Source organism: Nerophis lumbriciformis, linkage group LG12 (assembly GCF_033978685.3).
Source record: "Nerophis lumbriciformis linkage group LG12, RoL_Nlum_v2.1, whole genome shotgun sequence".
NCBI lineage: Eukaryota > Metazoa > Chordata > Actinopteri > Syngnathiformes > Syngnathidae > Nerophis > Nerophis lumbriciformis.
In genome coordinates, this window is record NC_084559.2 from 24,346,397 (window position 1) to 24,367,835 (window position 21,439).

A 21,439-nucleotide genomic window follows, 5' to 3' on the forward strand; every position below is an offset into this window, starting at 1 on the left:
GGGACCCAAGGATTCAGGCGGGAACTTAGTTTACCTCTTTGGATACCGTAAGCCTTATGCTCTCTCTCTCTCTGCGTTTTCCCTCGTGTCTGACATCCTTGTTTGTTCTCCCGTAGTTCGCTTGGTGTACCTTCCTTCCAGAGTCTTAACCATTGTGCTCCCTTGTGATTTGGACTGCCTTCCTTGATCCTCGACCCCCACTTTAGACTCGGACCTCTTGACACCTCTCTCTCGCCCTGGATCATCTGCCTGCCCCTCGGACTGTCTTCCTGCCTTGTTCCCTCTCCTCATTTCAATATCACGGTAACACACAACAATTAATTACACACATAGTCTTACACCACACACTGTTGTATTTTGGTCACACACTCCATTCTATAGTTTAGTGGTATCGTTTGTTATTATATATATATTGATTATATATATAATAAATCATTGTACATACTTCTCCATGGTGTCTGTTGCCGTCATCTTCCCTCTGTGTAACCATAACACCTTGCTAGCAAACATGTTCTATGTTTGCTATGTTCTATGTCCAAACTTGTGATAAACATAAATGAGGCACTCCTCAAGGCACCGCTTTAAGTCCTCTCCTTTTTTTGGCAATAACAATTATTTTTCATAATGTGAGTTCTGTAACTAAGGTGTTGCTATAGCTTGTTTACTTCAGATGTAATCAGGAACTTTTCTTCAACTTTTTTAGTTTTACTAGTAGTGTTCCTCAAGGTTCCATTTAAGGTCGTCTTTTTTTCATCATTCAGGCTATTCAACTGGTGGCCCGCGAGTTCAGTTCAGTTGAATATGGTGGTCCCCAAAACAATTTAGTTGAATAATTCTTGTTTAGCCCTTCAATGAGAGAAAATATTTCATACTACTTGTATACCTGGCTTCAATGACATCACATCGCAGGACAATCTTCTCTGTGTGCTTCAACAGATGAAGACTCAGGTGAATCTCCCCCTGCACTTCTTCATCAGGATCAACCCTTGTCAGGTTTATCCAACTGTCCAACCCTAAGAAACATTTAGTTAGCAGGCAAATACAAGTAATTTTAAACTTTATGACAAAAAAGACAAGGTTAATAATTATCAGGTAGTGCTATAAATACTATTAACTCGAGCGACATAATGTCCAGAATAACAAAAGCATTGGTACCTCAATTTACGAGTAATTTGAGATACGAGCTGTCTCTTGGTTTATTATCATGCTTTAAGTTGCGAGCATAATTTCAATTACGAGTCCAACCCGCCGCTTGGATTAAGTCGTATTTGTCACAGGGTTGTGCCGTTTGAGCAATATGAATAATATATTGTTGCATGTTGCTGTTTCTGCTTCGTTTACACAAGAAGCAAACCTAAGTTTTGATTAGACAGTTTGAGCCCCGCTCAGAGATCGAAACAATCCCGCCCTCTACACTGCAAAAACTGAAATCTAAGTAAGATTAAATATCTCAAATAAGGGTGATATTTGCTTATTTTCTGTCTGATAAGATAATTATTCTCACAAAGCAGATTTTATGTTAGAGTCTTTTACTTGTTTTAAGGGTTTTGGTCCTAAATGATCTCAGTAAGATATTACAGCTTGTTGCTGAGATTTGATGACCTATATTGAGTAAAACATGCTTGAAACTAGAATATCAACTGTTGCAAAGCTGTGTCATCAACACTCACAAGTATAAAACTACTTTTTTAAAGTAATAATTTCTTATTTCAAGCATGTAAAAAAAAAAATCATGACTTTGACACAACTGTGTTTCATAATTAAAACAGATGACAACCAAATGGACTTTGCTGTTTTATTTTCAATGAAACAACAGAAAATACGTACTCATATCGTAGTACAGTTGTTATTAGTGAGAATATACTTATTTTAAGGTATTTTTGGGTTCATTGAGGTTAGCTAATTTTACTTGTTTTGGAAAGTCTTGACAAGCCAAATTTTCTTGTTCTATTGGCAGATAATTTTGCTTAGTTCAAATAAAATACCCCTAATTTTAGTTTGTTTTTTTCTTGGTTTTGAACACTGACTTTTTGCAGTGTAACCACCGGAAACTAACAAAGTCAGTGCAAAGGAGAAGAAGCGGATGACCGAATCACAGAAACAAGCTATTAAAAATATGTTCTACCAGTTAGCAGCCTATTCTCTTTAAAACAAAACAAGACAGTGTCATAATAGTGTTATTGTTGATTATTTTAAAGACCCACTTAAGAACTTTCAGTTTTGGTTGATTTTGGCGGCGCCAGTGGACCAAAGCGGAATTGTTTTGCTAAAAACAGACCACATTTCCCATGATGACTAGCGCATTATAGCGTCATACTGACATGATGTCCGTAATAATATTGGCACAAATATCACGTGTCTAATGGCTATGATGACGTTAAATAGCAGACACAATTGAAGGAAGTAGTGGTGAAACTATCAAGCTGGTGGCTATTTATTGCTACCACGCAAATTTCCGATAGCTAACATTAGCATTATCGTTTTGATTTCAGCATCAAAAGTAACTTACTAGTCCAGCAGGAACAGAGCCAAGGCAGCCTCGGTCTGAAATTCCTCGTCCTTGGGCTCACGCCAGCAAGTGAAAGCTCGGGCAATGTTTATACTGATTGTCCTTTTATCCGGGTAAGGTCCATTTTTCTTTTTTTGTCTCCGCAGACAAAACTTTTTGTTTCTTTGGTTGTTTTGGAGCTTTTTCCATGATAACAGTAATTGCGCGTAGGCGTTCTTCTTCTTCTTTTTGTTTTCTGGCGGCACGTAGGCGTTCGCATTGACTTCCGTCTTTTTAACAAATGGGGAAAGGGGAAGTGACAAATGCCGTAAAGCAAGTCAGCACATTTGTAGTTTTTTTAGTGGCAAGGTTCCTGCCACCCTCCTCCTCAAGTGCCAGCAAAAGTGATACAGAGGCCCTCAGGCCATGACAGAGGTGTCATTCAACTAGTTGTAAGTCAATGTATCATCCCAAAAGTTATGAAAATATTTTATGAAGGTTGAAAAATTACTTAGTGCTGCTTTAAAGGGTAAGAACATGGCCTTGATCATGATATGTGTGCACTTAAGCATTTGTCCCACCCTGTGACTTGCACGGGCTTTGAAGCTGGGTCCACAAATCCCAACAAGGTGAGAGTTAGGTGCAGCAGCACAGCTAGGCAATAAGCTAAAAGCTCCAGGACATCAGCTCATTGCCCAATGTGTCAAAAACTGACGTTTACACAAATTGCGTTTGCACAGCCAAACTAGCTGCATGCCCCCATTACGCACAACCATCAAGAGTGTTTTTTTTTACTTTGCAAAACAAGGACGAGTTTTTGCAAGAAATAACATTCCCAGAGTCATGGCTTAAAAAAGGCACAGACTTTGACTCCATGTTCATGTCCCTCTAACCTCTGACATGCTACGCTCTGCTCACCCTTTCGTGTACAGATGTCTTACCTTTAGCTTGAGATCCAATGGCTTCTTTGGTCAGCGAAATCTTTCCAATAACATCATCATGGCTGTAGAAGAAAATTAGGTTTGATCAGATACAAAATGAGATCAAATTAAGAGGCGGTAGGCTGATTAAAAGACTTATGGCGTTGAGATTAAGGGGTTTTGACCAGTAAGTGTCTGCCATTATGTTTATTCTAAGCATTCTTTCCAAAACATGCAACTGTACATGAGACTTTAACCCGACAAGCCAAGTCAAGCAAACGCTGAAGTCTTAGAGGAACCAAATGAGATAACGTCAGTCTACAGAAATGATACAGAAGGACTGTTGCTGATCATTTTGACGAAATAACCTCACCCGATAGTATCCTCGTCCATGACATGGAAGGAGAGAGAATGGAAACCCATTGGGAGATGCAGCGTGTACTCTTCACCCCAGAAAGGATTAAGATTTTTCCACACGGTAGCAGTCCTGAAAAGAGAGATTACACATACTTGCCAGCTAGTACGTTTACAAACACATAACTGTATTCTTGTGCCACTACGCACACATGACTGTATATCAAGTTACAGTCGTACTGTTTTTTTGTAAACCCCACCTTTCGTTTGATACGATTTTGGTAAAAATGTTTGCTAAAACTTTGACCCGATAACCGTATACCGTCTCAGTTATTGTACCGCCGATCATTGCGTGTAACAACTCTCCATCCCCTTATTCCCCCTCCTTACTCTTGTCATCTTTGCAAAAAATAAAGTGATGTTCAACGTTCATATATCCATTTTTTAATTTGTGATTTATATGTATTTCACATTGTTTCCGGGATGTAAATCCATTGTTATGTTTATATGAAATGTGTTTTGAAATTGCAATATTTCTTATGAGAAATAGAGATGGACCGTATGGCCTAAAATCTATATCGCGATACGCCGATATATATTGCAGCCTCCTGTCTTAATGATATATATAACAATATATTATTTTGTGTGTAAATGATGTTAGAACCATTTCAAAATGGGTGACAAAGGCTCCTAATTTGGCTGCAAACGTATGCGGTAAAATATTGTGTCATTTTCAGTTGTATTATTTTGTCAAAACTAATAGTAATCGACTTGCTAATTTACTGTTAATATCTGGATTATTTTCCGTTGTAACATAGTTATATCTACGCTTCTGTTAAAATGTAATTAGCACTTATTCTTCTGTTGTTTGGATACTTTACCTTAGTTTTTGGCGATACTACAAATTTGGATATCGATCCAATACCAAGTACAGACAGAGGCTTAAAACTTAAAAATTTCAAGTTCATTGAATGATTTATTTTTTTATCAGAATTATAAAACAAAAACAAAAACAGGATGGTGGTGTAACAATATCAGTGAACTATTTTAATTATTTTCTACTATAGCCTCTGATTCAAATCCTTTAGTTTTTGCCCTTAAAGTCCTCATTTGTCTAGGGATGTATTTCCTGAGTTTTGTAAACAATAACAACAACAACAAAAATAGTTTTGTTGATAACAAACAATATCGATCTAATCACCGTAGTATGATACTATACTTGGTATTGTTACTGTTGATATTTGCATCGATCCGCCCACCTCTGTTTACATTCCAGAGTTCTAGCTTAGCGGTTAGCATATCCTCTTACGATGTGTAGTGTAGCGTGTTGAGCTTTTCCTTGATATTTGTAAGAAACGTATTTTATTTGCCACCGTGGAGGCGAAGATTGCTGACTTAAAAGTGGCTTTTCACTATGAAGGGATGTTACCCGCTAGCTGTCTAGCGAAGACTTTGCAGCCTTGTCCACACTCCAGGTCAATTTAGATTTGTATTTACCATATGTGACCTGTACACACTTGCCAACCCTCCCAATTTTCCCGGGAGACTCCCGAATTTCAGTGCCCCTCCCGAAAGTCTCCCGGGGCAACCATTCTCCCGAATTTCTCCCGATTTCCAGCCGGACAACAATATTGGGGGTGTGCCTTAAAGGTACTGCCTTTAGCGTCCTCTACAACCTGTCGTCACGTCCACTTTTCCTCCATACAAACAGCGTGCCGGCCCAGTCACATAATACATGCGGCTTTTACACACATAAGACAATGCAAGGCATACTTGATCAACAGCCACAGAGGGTGGCCGTATAAACAACTTTAAAACTGTTACAAATATGCGCCACACTGTGAACCCACACCAAACAAGAATGACAAACACATTTCGGGAGAACATCCGCACCGTAACACAACATAAACACAACAGAACAAATACCCAGAACCCCTTGCAGCACTAACTCTTCCGGGACGCTACAATATACACCCCCGCTACCACCAAACCGCCCCCCCCCCCCCCCATCTCCCGAATTCGGAGGTCTCAAGGTTGGCAAGTATGGACCTGTATCGGATTTGCTTATGTCAATGTGAACAGTGCAACTACGATTTTTTTCATCATATCATTTGCTTGATCTGCGATGATGCATATATTTTCTTTAAAGACTAAAATATTGTTGTACAAACGTTTAAAAATATATCTGTTATCATCAATTAGTATTAACATGTATTTTTTCTTACATTGTTTTGATCTATTTTTTTTATTGTTTGTGCTTTGTGTACTTCATTGAGAAGCTTTCAAGTCGTATAGACCAGTGTTTTTCAACCTTTTTTGAGCCATTTGCGTTGAAAAAATGCGGAGGCACACCACCAGCAGAAATCATTAAAAAACGAAACTCAGTTGACAGTAAAAAGTCGTTGTCGCAAGTGTTGCATATGAATTCAAACCATAACCAAGCATGCATCACTATAGCTCTTGTCTCAAAGTAGGTGTACTGTCACCACCTGTCACATCACGCCCTGACCTATTTGGAGTTTATTGCTGTTTTCCTGTGTGTAGTGTTTTAGTTCTTGTCTTGCGCTCCTATTTTGGTGGCTTTTTCTCTTTTTTTGCTATTTTCCAGTAGCAGTTTCATGTCTTCCTTTGAGTGATATGTCCCGCATCTACTTTGTTTTAGCAGTCAAGAATATTTCAGTTGTTTTTATCCTTCTTTGTGGGAACATTGTTCATTGTCATGTACATTGTGGACGCCGTCTTTGCTCCACAGTAAGTCTTTGCTGTCGTCCAGCATTCTGTTTTTGTTTACTTTGTAGCCAGTTCAGTTTTAGTTGTGTTCTGCATAGCCTTCCCTAAGCTTCAATGCCTTTTCTTAGGGGCACTCACCTTTTGTTTATTTTTGGTTTAAGAATTAGATACCTTTTTACCTGCACACTGCCTCCCGCTGTTTCCGACATCTACAAAGCAATTAGCTACCACCTACTGATATGGAAGAGTATTACACGGTTACTCTGCCGAGCTCTAGACAGCACAGACACTCAACAACAACACATCATTTGCAGACTATAATTACTGGTTTGCAAAAAATATTTTTAACCCAAATAGGTGAAATTAGATAATCTCCCACGGCACACCAGACTGTATCTCACGGCACACTAGTGTGCCGCGGCACAGTGGTTGAAAAACATTGGTATAGACTTCTCCAATCCTTAGACTTAGACCAACTTTATTGATCCACAAGGGAAATTGTTCCTGTAACTGGCTTTTACATTATTTAAAACAACTAGCAACAAATCTTGCATCTGTTTCTGGTGTTATTCAAGACTGTAGTCGTGTTTAGAGGGTCTTTATTTGGGGATAGGTTGATTGGCAACACTAAATTGGCCCTAGTGTGTGAATGTGTGTGTGAATGTTGTCTGTCTATCTGTGTTGGCCCTGTGATGATGTGGCGACTTGTCCAGGGTGTACCCCGCCTTCCGCCCGATTGCAGCTGAGATAGGCTCCAGCACCCCCCGCGACTTCGAAAGGGACAAGCGGTAGAAAATGGATGGATGGATACTTCTGTCGCTCCATGTCCGCGACAAACAGTGATAGTTGCAGCCAGCCTCTACTGTCCCATAAATACTCACTGATGCCACACTTGCTTTGAGCTCCTGCTCCAACTGCACATTCTCTCTGTCCTCTTTTAATAGTTGCACATTGCACTTTGTGTAGATCGCTGTCCGCGGGTATGGAGGCCATATTAAAGTTCGTACACATGGCAGCCATCACAACATTCGGTTTCGGCAGTGCTGTTCGTGATCAAAGTCTTTTTTAGCGATGCTATTCAAGAGTGCACAAATAATAGGGTATATATATATATATATACAGTACAGGCCAAAAGTTTGGACACACCTTCTCATTCAATGCGTTTCCTTTATTTTCATGACTATTTACATTGTAGATTGTCACTGAAGGCATCAAAACTATGAATGAACACATGTGGAGTTATGTACTTAACAAAAAAAGGTGAAATAACTGAAAACGTGTTTTATATTCTAGTTTCTTCAAAATAGCCACCCTTTGCTCTGATTACTGCTTTGCATACTCTTGGCATTCTCTCGATGAGCTTCAAGAGGTAGTCGCCTGAAATGGTTTTCACTTCACAGGTGTCATAGTTGCGATGCCTTCAGTGACAATCTACAATGTAAATAGTTATGAAAATAAAGAAAACACACTGAAATGAGAAGGTGTGTCCAAACTTTTACCCTGTGTACATATATATATATATATATATATATATATATATATATATATATATATATATATATATATATATATATATATATATATATATATGTGTACACTCGCCCGGAAAAGGGTGGAGTGCCATCTCCGGGTTGGGGAGGAGATCTTGCCCCAAGTAGAGGAGTTCAAGTACCTCGGAGTCTTGTTCACGAGTGAGGGAAGAGTGGATCGTGAGATCGACAGGCGGATCGGTGCAGCGTCTTCAGTAATGCGGACGCTGTATCGATCCGTTGTGGTGAAGAAGGAGCTGAGCCAAAAGGCAAAGCTCTCAATTTACCGGTCGATCTACGCTCCCATCCTCATCTATGGTCATGAGCTTTGGGTTATGACCGAAAGGACAAGATCACGGGTACAAGCGGCCGAAATGAGTTGCCTCCGCCGGGTGGCGGGGCTCTCCCTTAGAGATAGGGTGAGAAGCTCTGCCATCCGGGAGGAGCTCAAAGTTAAGCCGCTGCTCCTCCACATCGAGAGGAGCCAGATGAGGTGGTTCGGGCATCTGGTCAGGATGCCACCCGAACGCCTCCCTAGGGAGGTGTTTAGGGCACGTCCGACCGGTAGGAGGCCGCGGGGAAGACCCAGGACACGTTGGGAAGACTATGTCTCCCGGCTGGCCTGGGAACGCCTCGGGGTCCCACAGGAAGAGCTGGACGAAGTGGCTGGGGAGAGGGAAGTCTGGGCTTCCCTGCTTAGGCTGCTGCCCCCGCGACCCGACCTCGGATAAGCGGAAGAAGATGGATGGATGGATGGATGGATATATATATATATATATATATATATAGTGGTGGTAGTGAATTATATTTATATAGCGCTTTTCTCTAGTGACTCAAAGCGCTTTACATAGTGAAACCCAATATCTAAATTACATTTAAACCAGTGTGGGTGGCACTGGGAGCAGGTGGGTAAAGTGTCTTGCCCAAGGACACAACGGCAGTGACTAGGATGGGGGAAGCGGGAATCGAACCTGGAACCCTCAAGTTGCTGGAACGGCCACTCTACCAACCGAGCTATGCTATATATATATCCATACAATTCATACATTATATTACTTTAATTGATTTTAACATACAAAACCCTTATTTTTATGGTGGGGCAGCTTCTGTTTTGCTGTGGCGGGCCGCCATGATCAATTACATGTAGAGAAAACCCTGGAACGACTACATAAAATGATCGGCTGGGACAAAAAAAAATATTCCGAATTGGACACCGTACCTTGCAGTGTGAACGTAGCCTACATTGCGTTGAGGACGCGTTCGTTTCGTGCAGTCAAATTTGTCAGACACAGCGAGAAAGTGTCATCAACATGCATCATCACGTTATAACGATAGTATTGAAAACTCTATCGTTTGCCAAACTTATATAATTTGCCCTTTGAGACACAAAGTAAACTTTGATTGATTGATGATATTGTATATTGTCTATATCAGACCTGGGTAAATTAAGGCCCGGGGGCCGCATGTGGCCCGTTAAACTTTTCAAACTGACCCGCCGGATATTCCCAGATATTTTTTTTAGATCTTTAAAATGGAAAGTGTAGCTGCCATTATGATGTGCAGTGATGTTTTCAAATGACCGTAAGTCTTGAACTATACAAAGTATTACAATGCTTGGAATCTGCGCTTTTGCATGATATACTAGTTACTATGGTAATCTAATTAGTTACTATAGTAATCTAAGTCACAGCAGCTCAGACGAGGCACCAAGCAGTGTGGGTGGGGAGCGTTTCCACAGAGTGATTCCACGGCGGCCAGCCTGAAATGCGGGTGTCAGGGACCGACGCGGAAGGAGATTTTTACAACAAAGTTCTAAGGCTTAGTGATATATCAGATATATCAGATTGTAGGTGGGGGTTTTTTACCATTCACGTTCATATTTCACTCTTTGTTGCATTTTTGTTGCGTTTCGCTTGATTGTAAAATATGTCGATCGAGAGGCAGTGTGACGTTATATGTCGTCAATATTCAGTGTTTTATCGTTCATAGTTAATATTGTAAATTCTACATTCTTTATTTTCATGTACATTCTGGGTGTCTCATTCAGTTCAAATATGTAAACTTTTAAGGCGGTCTGTCATAACGTTTTTAGCATTCAATCAGACATTATTGTATGGTTTTGTATTAGTGTTCTTAAAAATAGATATACCGGCCCCCAGACACATTTTTTTCTCAAAAGTTGGCCCCCAAGGCAAAATAATTGCCCAGGCCTGGTCCATATCTTTTAAATTGGTTCAATTTTTGTCAAACCTTTGGGAATGGATTACTAATGAATACCCAGGTTTGACTGTATTTTAGAATAAAAATAATTACACAGTTTAGGAACCTGTAATGATAAGGAAACCAAATGTCGCATTGTAAGATTGTACGTCATGCAGACTCCGGCTTCCTTCCTCCTCCGCTAAGACATGCACCTGGGCATAGGTTGATTGGCAACACTAAATTGGCCCTAAGTGTGTGAATGTGAGTGTGAATGTTGTCTGTCTATCTGTGTCACTGTTGGCTCTGCGATGAGGTGGCGATTTGTCCAGGGTGTACACCGCCTTACGCCCGAATGCAGCTGAGATAGGCTCCAGCACCAACCGAAAGGGACAAGCGGTAGAAAATGGATGGATGGATGGATGGAGTACAGTAACACATCAGAAAACTATTTCCTACAATAAATGTGTGATGTTGTAAGACAGAGATAGATTGCATCACAACGCCATTGTGACACTTTCTCAAAGTCTCCCAGTTGGAACAATTAGTACTGAGTTTATGTGTTCATGTTGACTCCCACTGCATGTTCTGCATACTTATAACATTTTTTGGGGGGAAAAAAAAAAGTCCTTGATTCCTTCAACTACACTACAGTAGCTGCATGCAACTATTGATGCATCCTCTCCATGGTTACCTACGGTCTAAAGGCCAGACCAGTATCAGGTTCTCCGTGCATAAGGGACCACACTGTACACTGCATGGCTTACAAGTGTGCAGGGGGAATTTGTAATATTTCAATACAGGAGGACAGCTGATATATGAAACTTACCTGGCCACGACTTCATTGTCAACTTTTACGATGCAGTATGGATCACTGGTTCCAGACCTTAAGATGACAAGAAAATAATGTTTTGCTTTCGGGTGTATTTATGTCTCATTGTCCTTATTTAGCATTCCTTTGTTCCCTCCGAATGACAAAGCAATTCTTATGAGCATTTATTGGACAGGAATAACATTACATCTCCACAAAAGCACTACACATGAAATATCATGCTCACTAGAAGTCTTGACTTTCTATCTTGTTTATTTCTCTAAGAGACAGTATGCTATAATCTCACACATAAGTATAAGTTTTTAAACAGAACTGAAAAAATGTAAATTAATTTGAGTTCTACACGAAACCACCTGCTCTGGAGCCTACTATACATATTACTTACACGTCTTTGGCTGGGAGGTTCCTGCCCTCGACAATGCGAAAATATAAGGATGTGTTTTTGGCCATTTTTTGCCAAAGATAAGAATCCAAGTCTCCCATGCGCGTTGTCCTTATCAAAATGTTATCTTCTCACTGGTCTTCATCTCACTGCACCTTGATAGCTTGTCACACGCACGCACGCCCTACCGGCAGCGGCCGACGCCGGTGAGGCAGCCTGTGGGGGTCGCAGCGAGGGAGGGGGGTCTTAAAACTGCCCGTTTTTGGGTTTATTTTTGTTTTTTTTGTTCTTTACCTTTACTGCCACCAAATGAATAAAAACATATTAGCGCCCGTGCTTCAAATGCCGTTGGGGTACTAATTTTTTTCTTCCAATTTACACCTATGGTGTGTAAAATGTATTCTTGTGCCACCTAGTGAATTTAGACAGCCACTGCATGCTCGTATTGACTTCACAGGCAGGCATCTACAAGGGCAGCTAAAGCGGGACGATGTGGTCCTTGTTGATGAGCCCGGGTCGCGAGTTTAGAAACCCGAGCTGTGTACAAATTCAGGGTCTGCATCCTTCGAAGGACGAATTTGAAGGCCTGCTTGCGTCCCAATTCATTCGAATTCGAAGGCTCCTCCGAATGCAGACGACGAATGCGCCCTCCTCCGCGACTATCCTTCGTGGCCACCCATAACCCAAGATGCTTTGCGCGCCTTTGTCTCATTAATTCAGGGGTCCCCAAACTTTTTGACTCGGGGGCTGCATTGGGCCGGGCTATATATATATATATATATATATATATATGTATATATATATATTAGGGATGTCTGATAATATCGGCCTGCCGATATTATCGGCCGATAAATGCGTTAAAATGTAATATTAGAAATTATCAGTATCGTTTTTTTATTATCGGTATCGTTTTTTTTGTTTTGTTTTTTGTGTTTTTTATTAAATCAACATAAAAAACACAAGATACACTTACAATTAGTGCACCAACCCAAAAAACCTCCCTCCCCCATTTACACTCATTCACATAAAAGGGTTGTTTCTTTCTGTTATTAATATTCTGGTTCCTACATCCATCCGTCCATTTTCTACCGCTTATTCCCTTCGGGGGCGCTGGAGCTTATCTCAGCTACAATCGGGCGGAAGGCGGGGTACACCCTGGACAAGTCGCCACCGAATCGCAGGGCCAACACAGACAGACAGACAACATTCACACTCACATTCACACACTAGGGACAATTTTAGTGTCGCCAATCAACCTATCCCCAGGTGCATGTCTTTGGAGGTGGGAGGAAGCTGGAGTACCCGGAGGGAACCCATGCAGTCACGGAGAGAACATGCAAACTCCACACAGAAAGATCCCGAGGCCAGGATTGAACTCACGACTACTCAGGACCTTCGTATTATGAGGCAGACGCACTAACCCCTCCTCCACCGTGCTGCCCGGTTCCTACATTATATATCAATATATATCAATACAGTCTGCAGGAATACAGTCCGTAAGCACACATGATTGTGCATGCTGCTGGTCCACTAATAGTACTAACCTTTAACAGTTAATTTTACTCATTTTCATTAATTACTAGTTTCTATGTAACTGTTTTTTATATTGTTTTACTTTCTTTTTTATTCAAGAAAATGTTTTTAATTTATTTATCTTATTTTTTTTATTTTTTTTTAAAGTACCTTATCTTCACCATACCTGGTTGTCCAAATTAGGCATAATAATGTGTTAATTCCACGACTGCATATATCGGTTGATATCGGTATCGGTAATTAAAGAGTTGGACAATATCGGAATATCGGATATCGGCAAAAAGCCATTATCGGACATCCCTAATATATATATATATATATATATATATATATATATATATATATATATATATATATATATATATATATATATATATATATAACTAACTACAAAATGGCGGCCAAATGTAGCTATATGCCCCCAATCTGTGCATTATAATTATATGCGGTCTCAATTGTGACATTAGGAGGAAATGCGTGCCGAGGTTTTAAGCCACGCTATAATTGTTTTTATTAGGGATGTCCGATAATGGCTTTTTTGCCGATATCCGATATTCCGATATTGTCCAACTCTTAATTACCGATACCGATATCAACCGATACCGATATATACAGCCGTGGAATTAACACATTATTATGCCTAATTTGGACAACCAGGTATGGTGAAGATAAGGTCCTTTCTTTTAAATTAATAAAATAAAATAAGATAAATAAATTAAAAACATTTTCTTGAATTAAAAAAAGAAAGTAAAACAATATAAAAACAGTTACATAGAAAGTAGTAATTAATGAAAATGAGTAAAATTAACTGTTAAAGGTTAGTACTATTAGTGGACCAGCAGCATGCACAATCATGTGTGCTTACGGACTGTATCACTTGCAGACTGTACTGATGTGTGTGGACTTTTGGCAGTAATTTTTTTCCATAGCATGCTTCCATCACAATGAACAAGACAGCGATTCATTTTCCCTCAGCGACCGATGGGGGCAAAAGTGGCGCTACTGCTTGATAAATCAGCGAGAGCAGCCAGAAGAAGAAGGGACTTTGCAGCGACCAATCAAATGCTCCGGGGGGCGAGGGGCGTGGTCACCCCTGTTCCGCGCTAAGGTTTCTAAACTCGCTGGGGCTAATGCTAACAAGTTACAGCGTAACGCGCACAGCTTCTAAAATAATTTTCTGTTATTTGAGTTGTATTTTTGTATCTTTGTGGTTTTTTTCTTTGAAATAATAGTTTGCTTATTTGCTTCACTCGCAACACGTCCCACTGAGTGAACGTGTTATTTAGTTGCATGTGTTATTGTTTCGTAGTTCAGATGGAAGGCTATCCTATAGTTACTGACGGCGACTCTATAAAACAACAAGAACGACACTACTACCTGTTGTCAGAGTTACAAACCCTGGTCAAAGATTTACCAAGGTATTTCAATAATTTATTAAAAAAATATTGATTGATTGGCGACTTGTCCAGGGTGTACACCGCCTTCCGCCCGAATGCAGCTGAGAGGCTCCAGCACCCTCCGCCACCCCGATAGGGACAAGCGGTAGAAAATGGATGGGTCGATTGCTCTAGGGACAAGCGGTAGAAATGGATGGATAGATGTTCAAAAAGTTTTATGTCCGGGGTGAGATGGGTCCCTTATGATGTTTTGGGATGGATGGATGCTCTCATAATCAATTGTTCAAGTCTTGTTTTATGCTGTTAATAGTTCTCATTGACAGCTCCTTCCAGCAACGCCTGTCCTACAACACACTTGGTGATCTGGCCCTGGCACTCATAGATGGAACTGTTTATGAAATAGTGCAAGGCCTCCTCGATATTCAACACCTGACAGAGAAAAACCTGTACAACCAGAGGCAAAAGTTGCACTGTGAACACCAAGGTAAGCCCTCTTACTAGAAAATCTACATGACGGAATAGCAGATAATCACTCAGCTGTTGTATAGATTAGAATAGATCTTTGTTGTCATTGTACATTGTGCAACGAAATTGCAAGCAAACCCATTTAGTGCAAGTTCATAGATAAAACATAAGAACATTGGTACAAAGATAAACACAAATACATTAAAACATAAAATAGAAAGTACACAGCTCTCATGCACAGTCATTCTTTTTTATGCCTTGATTGTGTTCAGCGACACTATTGCTCTCGGTTAGAATCAATCAGTCATTCAAAGTTTATTCATATAGCCCTAAATCACGAGTGTCTCAAAGGGCAGCACAAGCCACGACGACATCCTCGGCTCAGATCCCACATCAGGGCAAGGAAAAACTCAACCCAATGGGCTACAATGAGAAACCTTGGAGGGGACCGCAGATGTACCGTATTTTTCGGACTGTAAGTCGTAGTTTTTTTTCATAGTTTGGCCGGGTGCGACTTATACTCAGGAGCGACTTATGTTTGAAATTATTAACACATTACCGTAAAATATCAAATAATATTATTTAGCTCATTCACGTAAGAGACTAGACGTATAAGATTTCATGGGATTTAGCGATTAGGAGTGACAGATTGTTTGGTAAACGTATAGCATGTTCTATATGTTATAGTTATTTGAATGACTCTTACCATAATATGTTAACATACCAGGCACGTTCTCAGTTGGTTATTTATGCCTCATATAACGTACACTTATTCAGCCTGTTGTTCACGATTCTTTATTTATTTTAAATTGCCTTTCAAATGTCTATTCTTGGTGTTGGGTTTTATCAAATACATTTCCCCAAAAAATGTGACTTATACTCCAGTGCGACTTATATATGTTTTTTCCTTCTTTATTATTCATTCTAGGCCGGTGCAATTTATACTCCAGAGCGACTTATACTCCGAAAAATACGGTATGTCCTGTATATCCTACCCGAGGGCAGCAGTTCAAAACGTGAGTTGGGTCCGCTATGATGTTTTGGGACTATTTGAGACGCCTCGCACTGTACAGTTCATCTAGGGAGAGAAGAGAGCAGCCAGTGATCTTCATGGCAGTGTTTATGAACCTCTGAAGTGCATTTCTCTCTGCCGCTGTGCAGCTGGCATACCATACAAACATGCAGTATGTCAACACTATTGAGCAGCGATAGAAAGACACGAGCAGCTTTTGTGACAGTTGGTTCTTTCTGAGGAGTCTCAGAAAGTCAAGTCTCTGCTAGGGCTGCAACAACTAATCGATTAAATCGATTATAAAAATAGTTGGCGATTAATTTAGTCATCAATTCGTTGGATCTATGCTATGCGCAGAGGCTATTTTATTTTATTTTTATTTTTTATAAACTTTTATTTACAAACAGCTGAGAAACAATAATCACAATAAGTATGGTGCCAGTATGCTGTTTTTTTTCAATAAAATACTGGAAAGGATAGAAATGTAGTTTGTCTCTTTTATCCAATTAATAATCGATTAATTGAAGTAATAATCGACAGATTAATCGATGATCAAATTAGTTGTTAGTTGCAGCCCTAGTCTCTGCTGTGCCTTTTTGGTGGTCCACGACAGGTCTTCCTCGATCCGAATGCCCAGGAACCTGAAGTTAGAGACCCTCTCCATATATCCGTATATATCGTTAGAAAAATATCAAAACAATGTCAAACTTAGACTTTAACATGGATCAGTGAATCCGAGTTTGCATTTACAAAGTTAGAGTTTTGTGTGTCTAACCCGCAGCCCTAAAGCAAGATCTCACAAGGAGGCATAAGGAAGCCCTGCTGTCATGCAAGTCTCACAACCTGGCGCTCCTCAAATCAAATCAGCAAGCTGAGCAAGAGGTGACAGCGGGAATTGCTGTATACTTTTACCAGAAAAAGCAACGCAGATTCTCATAATTCCCTCATTTTGTAATAAATTGTTTTCTTGAAGGCCTTGGAAGTCCGTGTGCGGGAAGAACAGAGAATGATGGATAAGAAGATTGTGGTGGAAATTGATCAAAAAGTGACGGATCAACAGAATACTTTGGAGAAAGCTGGAGTTCCTGGATTTTATATCACCACTAATCCCCAGGTGAGCAGGCTAAAGCAGCTTGATTCATATAGTACAGTAGATACACTCGAAGTCCGATATGAGCGGTTGCTGGGGTTCATAAAATCCAGTTATTACCGAGATTGCGTTATAACAAACATTTTTTGTACCATTTTTTAAAAAAGAATTAAATATAATAATCACATCTTATGTGGTGAAAGCAAAGGGGGTTTGTGAGTTCCTGTTTTGTTGACGGTGAGCATCAGCATGACTGTCTTTGAATTGTTTGAATCCTTCTCTGCGTTGTGCTTTGTAGTTTGTTCTTGCTTGCCAGTGTTGAGACTGAATAATCCTGTCTCGCCGCAGTTGTACGGATGCATCTTTTTCAAAGTGGACACGCGTCAATGATCCGCTTTAGAAACGACACAAAAAGGTCTGTTTTCTTCTTGATGTAGACAGACAAATGGAAAAAAAAGGGCCAAGCAAAGCCGAACATCCCGTGTGACAGCATCTTGAAAGTAAACAAACATTTGTTCCATCTACTATACAGGTAAAAGCCAGTAAATTAGAATATTTTGAAAAACTTGATTTATTTCAGTAATTGCATTCAAAAGGTGTAACTTGTACATTATATTTATTCATTGCACACAGACTGATGCATTCAAATGTTTATTTCATTTAATTTTGATGATTTGAAGTGGCAACAAATGAAAATCCAAAATTCCGTGTGTCACAAAATTAGAATATTGTGTAAGGCTAATACAAAAAAGGGATTTTTAGAAATGTTGGCCAACTGAAAAATATGAGCATGTACTGGATCTCAGGAAACAGAGTGGACCGACACCAGCTGGACTGCTGCTGAGTGGTCCAAAGTCATGTTTTCTGACGAAAGCAAATTTTGCATTTCCTTTGGAAATCGAGGTCCCAGAGTCTGGAGGAAGACAGGAGAGGCACAGGATCCACGTTGCCTGAAGTCTAGTGTAAAGTTTCCACCATCAGTGATGGTTTGGGGTGCCATGTCATCTGCTGGTGTCGGTCCACTCTGTTTCCTGAGATCCAGGGTCAACGCAGCCGTCTACCAGCAAGTTTTAGAGCACTTCATGCTTCCTGCTGCTGACCTGCTCTATGGAGATGGAGATTTCAAGTTCCAACAGGACTTGGCGCCTGCACACAGCGCAAAATCTACCCGTGCCTGGTTTACGGACCATGGTATTTCTGTTCTAAATTGGCCCGCCAACTCCCCTGACCTTAGCCCCATAGAAAATCTGTGGGGTATTGTGAAAAGGAAGATGCAGAATGCCAGACCCAAAAACGCAGAAAAGTTGAAGGCCACTATCAGAGCAACCTGGGCTCTCATAACACCTGAGCAGTGCCAGAAACTCATCGACTCCATGCCACGCCGCATTAACGCAGTAATTGAGGCAAAAGGAGCTCCAACCAAGTATTGAGTATTGTACATGCTCATATTTTTCATTTTCATACTTTTCAGTTGGCCAACATTTCTAAAAATCCCTTTTTTGTATTAGCCTTAAGTAATATTCAAATTTTGTGACACACGGAATTTTGGATTTTCATTTGTTGCCACTTCAAATCATCAAAATTAAATGAAATAAACATTTGAATGCATCAGTCTGTGTGCAATGAATAAATATAATGTACAAGTTACACCTTTTGAATGCAATTACTGAAATAAATCAAGTTTTTCAAAATATTCTAATTTACTGGCTTTTACCTGTATGTCACTGCCGGCAAACGGCAAGGGTTGGTGATGATTGGTGGATAGTGCTCCCACGTTACGTGAATGGTGTATTGTGCTCCCACGTCACAGAATTGGGCGGGCACTGTCCACCAGTAGACCCAATAGGTACGGTCGAGGCAGTATTGATAATCAATAATTTGGTGAAAAAAAACCCAATGCGGTTGACTCTAGTGGAAAAAAATCAGGCAAAAATTCGGAGTGGGTGTCGTGACCACGTTAAATACAACATTGCGTGATATCGGCATACTTGCCAACCCTCCCGATTTTTCCGGGAGACTCACGAATTTCAGTGCTACAATATACACCCCCCCAAATCTCCTGATTCGGAGGTCTCAAGGTTGGCAAGTATGGATATCGGACCGCGTTATATCGGACTTTTGAGCGTACTGGGAACATGAAGGATTACTGAGTGATTGAGATAAATATGAAACAGTGGATAATGCATACGCTAAATTAATTATCTTTCCATGGTTTGTGTTTATGTCAGGAGCTAACAATGCAGATGAACCTACTGGAGTTGATCCTGAAGCTTCAACAGAAAGAGTCCCAGTATGGACTTCTATGACAATGAGCACAATATAATTTAAGACAATGACGTGGAGGTTATATTTATCACAGTTAAAGGGGACCTATGATGATTCTTATCTACAGTTGACACACTTCATTGTGGTTTAGATAATATGTATTAGATATGCTTTGGTGTAAATGTTGGTGTATATTAACTGTTAAAAAAACACAGCATTGCGAGGTATATATACACAACTGTGTGCAAGTCCACGCCCAAATGCATGAACTTTATGATTTGATGCTTTGGTATGGTTTAATACGCGTATCCAACATTGTAACATTTATAAGTCAGGAAAAAAGAAAATCATCGTAGGTCCCCTTAAATGTTAAATGCAACATGAGGCATTTAATAATTAAAATAATTTTCAACTCTACAACAATTAATGAATATTTGGGTTCCTGACACTAGATTGGAGCCCTATTTTTCAGTTCTGCATGGTTTTTGTTTTATTTTTTACAATAATCAGTAAGTTTTGTGTTGTAAAAAAACCTCTGGGAAAAGGGATTTGAATGAGACTCAATAGTAGTTTTTGCTATTGTTTACTTATTTTGCACTATTGCCTTTATTTTTATTAAACAATTGTATGAAATAAAATGGATACTTTCATGTTGTCTGTATTGTCACATTGACTTATATTTTTAAAATGTTCTTAATTTGCCTAAAATCGTTTTCTGATTTATTGTGATTATAGTCACGATCAACAAATTGAAAGCAAAATCATTCAATGATCTTTCCAATTTCCAAGTAAGAAAAAGTTTCAGCAATACTGGCCTTGCTTTTACTTAATATCGGATTGATTTGAAATTCAGTTGTATTGCCGAAACCTATACTGCTGAGGCTCTTCGGGTTTTGGCTTGGGATCAGAGGGGCAAACATTAAAAATGGCTACCATTCATTGAGCACCTGCTGTGCAGATGTCAAATTATTATAAAATGTTTAGAGCAGCGACGCCCAAACATTTTGCCTCCAAGGCCCAAAGTGAAAATGGGCAGCAAGCCAAACATAGCATTTCTAAGTGTAGAACACAAATATTTAGCTGCTACAATATTAAGTGTGTTACTTTGGCCCACAGACCCCACTTAGGGCCAAATATACACAAGTCAGATATTATCAAAAACAGCAGAATAGGATTGGATGGATGCATGAACTCTTAAGGAGAAAGAGCGACCACAAGTCGCTTTCCTGTTGACCAGCAATGTTTAGTTTCCAACAATATTCAGTAATTTTCTTGATGCTAAAAATTGCACCATCCATGTTTGCTCCTATGTAAGTATATAGAAAATATCAAAATAAAATAAATGAATAAACATTTTTAAATTCATACAGAAATTTGACAAAGTAATCCTTGCAAACTCGACAGAATATTTTAAATCTTGAGAAAAGGGTTTCTTCTAAACCAGTGTTTTTTAACCACTGTGCCGTGGCACACTAGTGTGCCGTGGGAGATTATCTAATTTCACCTATTTGGGTTAAAAATATTTTTTTGAAAAACCAGTAATTATAGTCTGCAAATGATGTGTTGTTGTTGAGTATCGGTGCTGTCTAGAGCTCGGCAGAGTAACCGTGTAATACTCTTCCATATCAGTAGGTGGCAGCCGGTAGCTAATTGCTTTGTAGATGTCTGAAACAGCGGGAGGCAGGGTGCAGGTAAAAAGTAATAATGCTTAAACCAAAAATAAACAAAAAGGCGAGTGCCCCTGAGAAAAGGCATTGAAGCTTAGGGAAGGCTATGCGGAATGAAACTAAAACTGAACTGGTTACAAAGTAAACAAAAACAGAATGCTGGACGACAGCAAAGACTTACTGTGGAGCAAAGACGGCGTCTACACCCGAACATGACATGACAATCAACAATGTCCCCACAAAGAAGGATAAAAACAGCTGAAATATTCTTGATTGCTAAAACAAAGTAGATGCGGGAAATATCGCTCAAAGGAAGACATGAAACTGCTACAGGAAAATACCGAAAAAAGCCGCCAAAATAGGAGCGCAAGACAAGAACTAAAACACTATACATAGGAAAACAGTAAAAAAAACCTCAAAATAAGTCACGGCGTGATGTGACAGGTCGTGACAGTACACCTACTTTGAGACAAGAGCTATATTGATGCATGGTTGGTTATGGTTTAAAGCAGACCTGGGCATTCTACGGTCTGCGGGCCACATCCGGCCCTTTGTGCGTCCCTGTCCGGCCCGCGT

The 21,439-nt window shown here is 39.9% G+C and overlaps 2 protein-coding genes across 4 annotated transcripts in view; one reads left to right on the forward strand and one right to left on the reverse strand.

Annotated features, from left to right (window-relative positions):
• Positions 1 to 11,594, reverse strand: part of rasal1a (RAS protein activator like 1a (GAP1 like)) — a 46,300-nt gene extending 34,706 nt beyond the window's left edge. For both annotated transcript variants that reach the window (XM_072914334.1, XM_061986130.1), the window contains exons 1-5: positions 11,438 to 11,594; positions 11,050 to 11,106; positions 3,782 to 3,895; positions 3,430 to 3,491; positions 884 to 1,013 (exon numbers count right to left, since the gene is read on the reverse strand). In XM_072914334.1, coding sequence (XP_072770435.1) covers positions 884 to 1,013; positions 3,430 to 3,491; positions 3,782 to 3,895; positions 11,050 to 11,106; positions 11,438 to 11,535 — 461 coding nt within the window. In that variant the 5' untranslated portion in view covers positions 11,536 to 11,594. The remainder of the gene's footprint in view (positions 1 to 883; positions 1,014 to 3,429; positions 3,492 to 3,781; positions 3,896 to 11,049; positions 11,107 to 11,437) is intronic.
• A 2,446-nt stretch (positions 11,595 to 14,040) lies between these two features.
• dgcr6 (DiGeorge syndrome critical region gene 6) lies at positions 14,041 to 19,828 on the forward strand. Of its 2 annotated transcripts, none has more exons than XM_061985776.2 (5): positions 14,041 to 14,385; positions 14,688 to 14,848; positions 16,623 to 16,723; positions 16,815 to 16,955; positions 19,160 to 19,825. In XM_061985776.2, exons 1-5 carry the CDS (start codon positions 14,258 to 14,260, stop codon positions 19,235 to 19,237), a joined length of 609 nt encoding a protein of 202 aa, XP_061841760.1. In that variant the 5' UTR covers positions 14,041 to 14,257; the 3' UTR covers positions 19,238 to 19,825. The 2 variants fall into 2 exon arrangements, with proteins under 2 accessions (XP_061841760.1, XP_061841761.1); XM_061985777.1 differs by lacking the exon at positions 14,041 to 14,385 and adding an exon at positions 14,420 to 14,590 and having other exon boundaries at positions 14,675 to 14,848; positions 19,160 to 19,828.
• Positions 19,829 to 21,439: the final 1,611 nt, after the last annotated feature.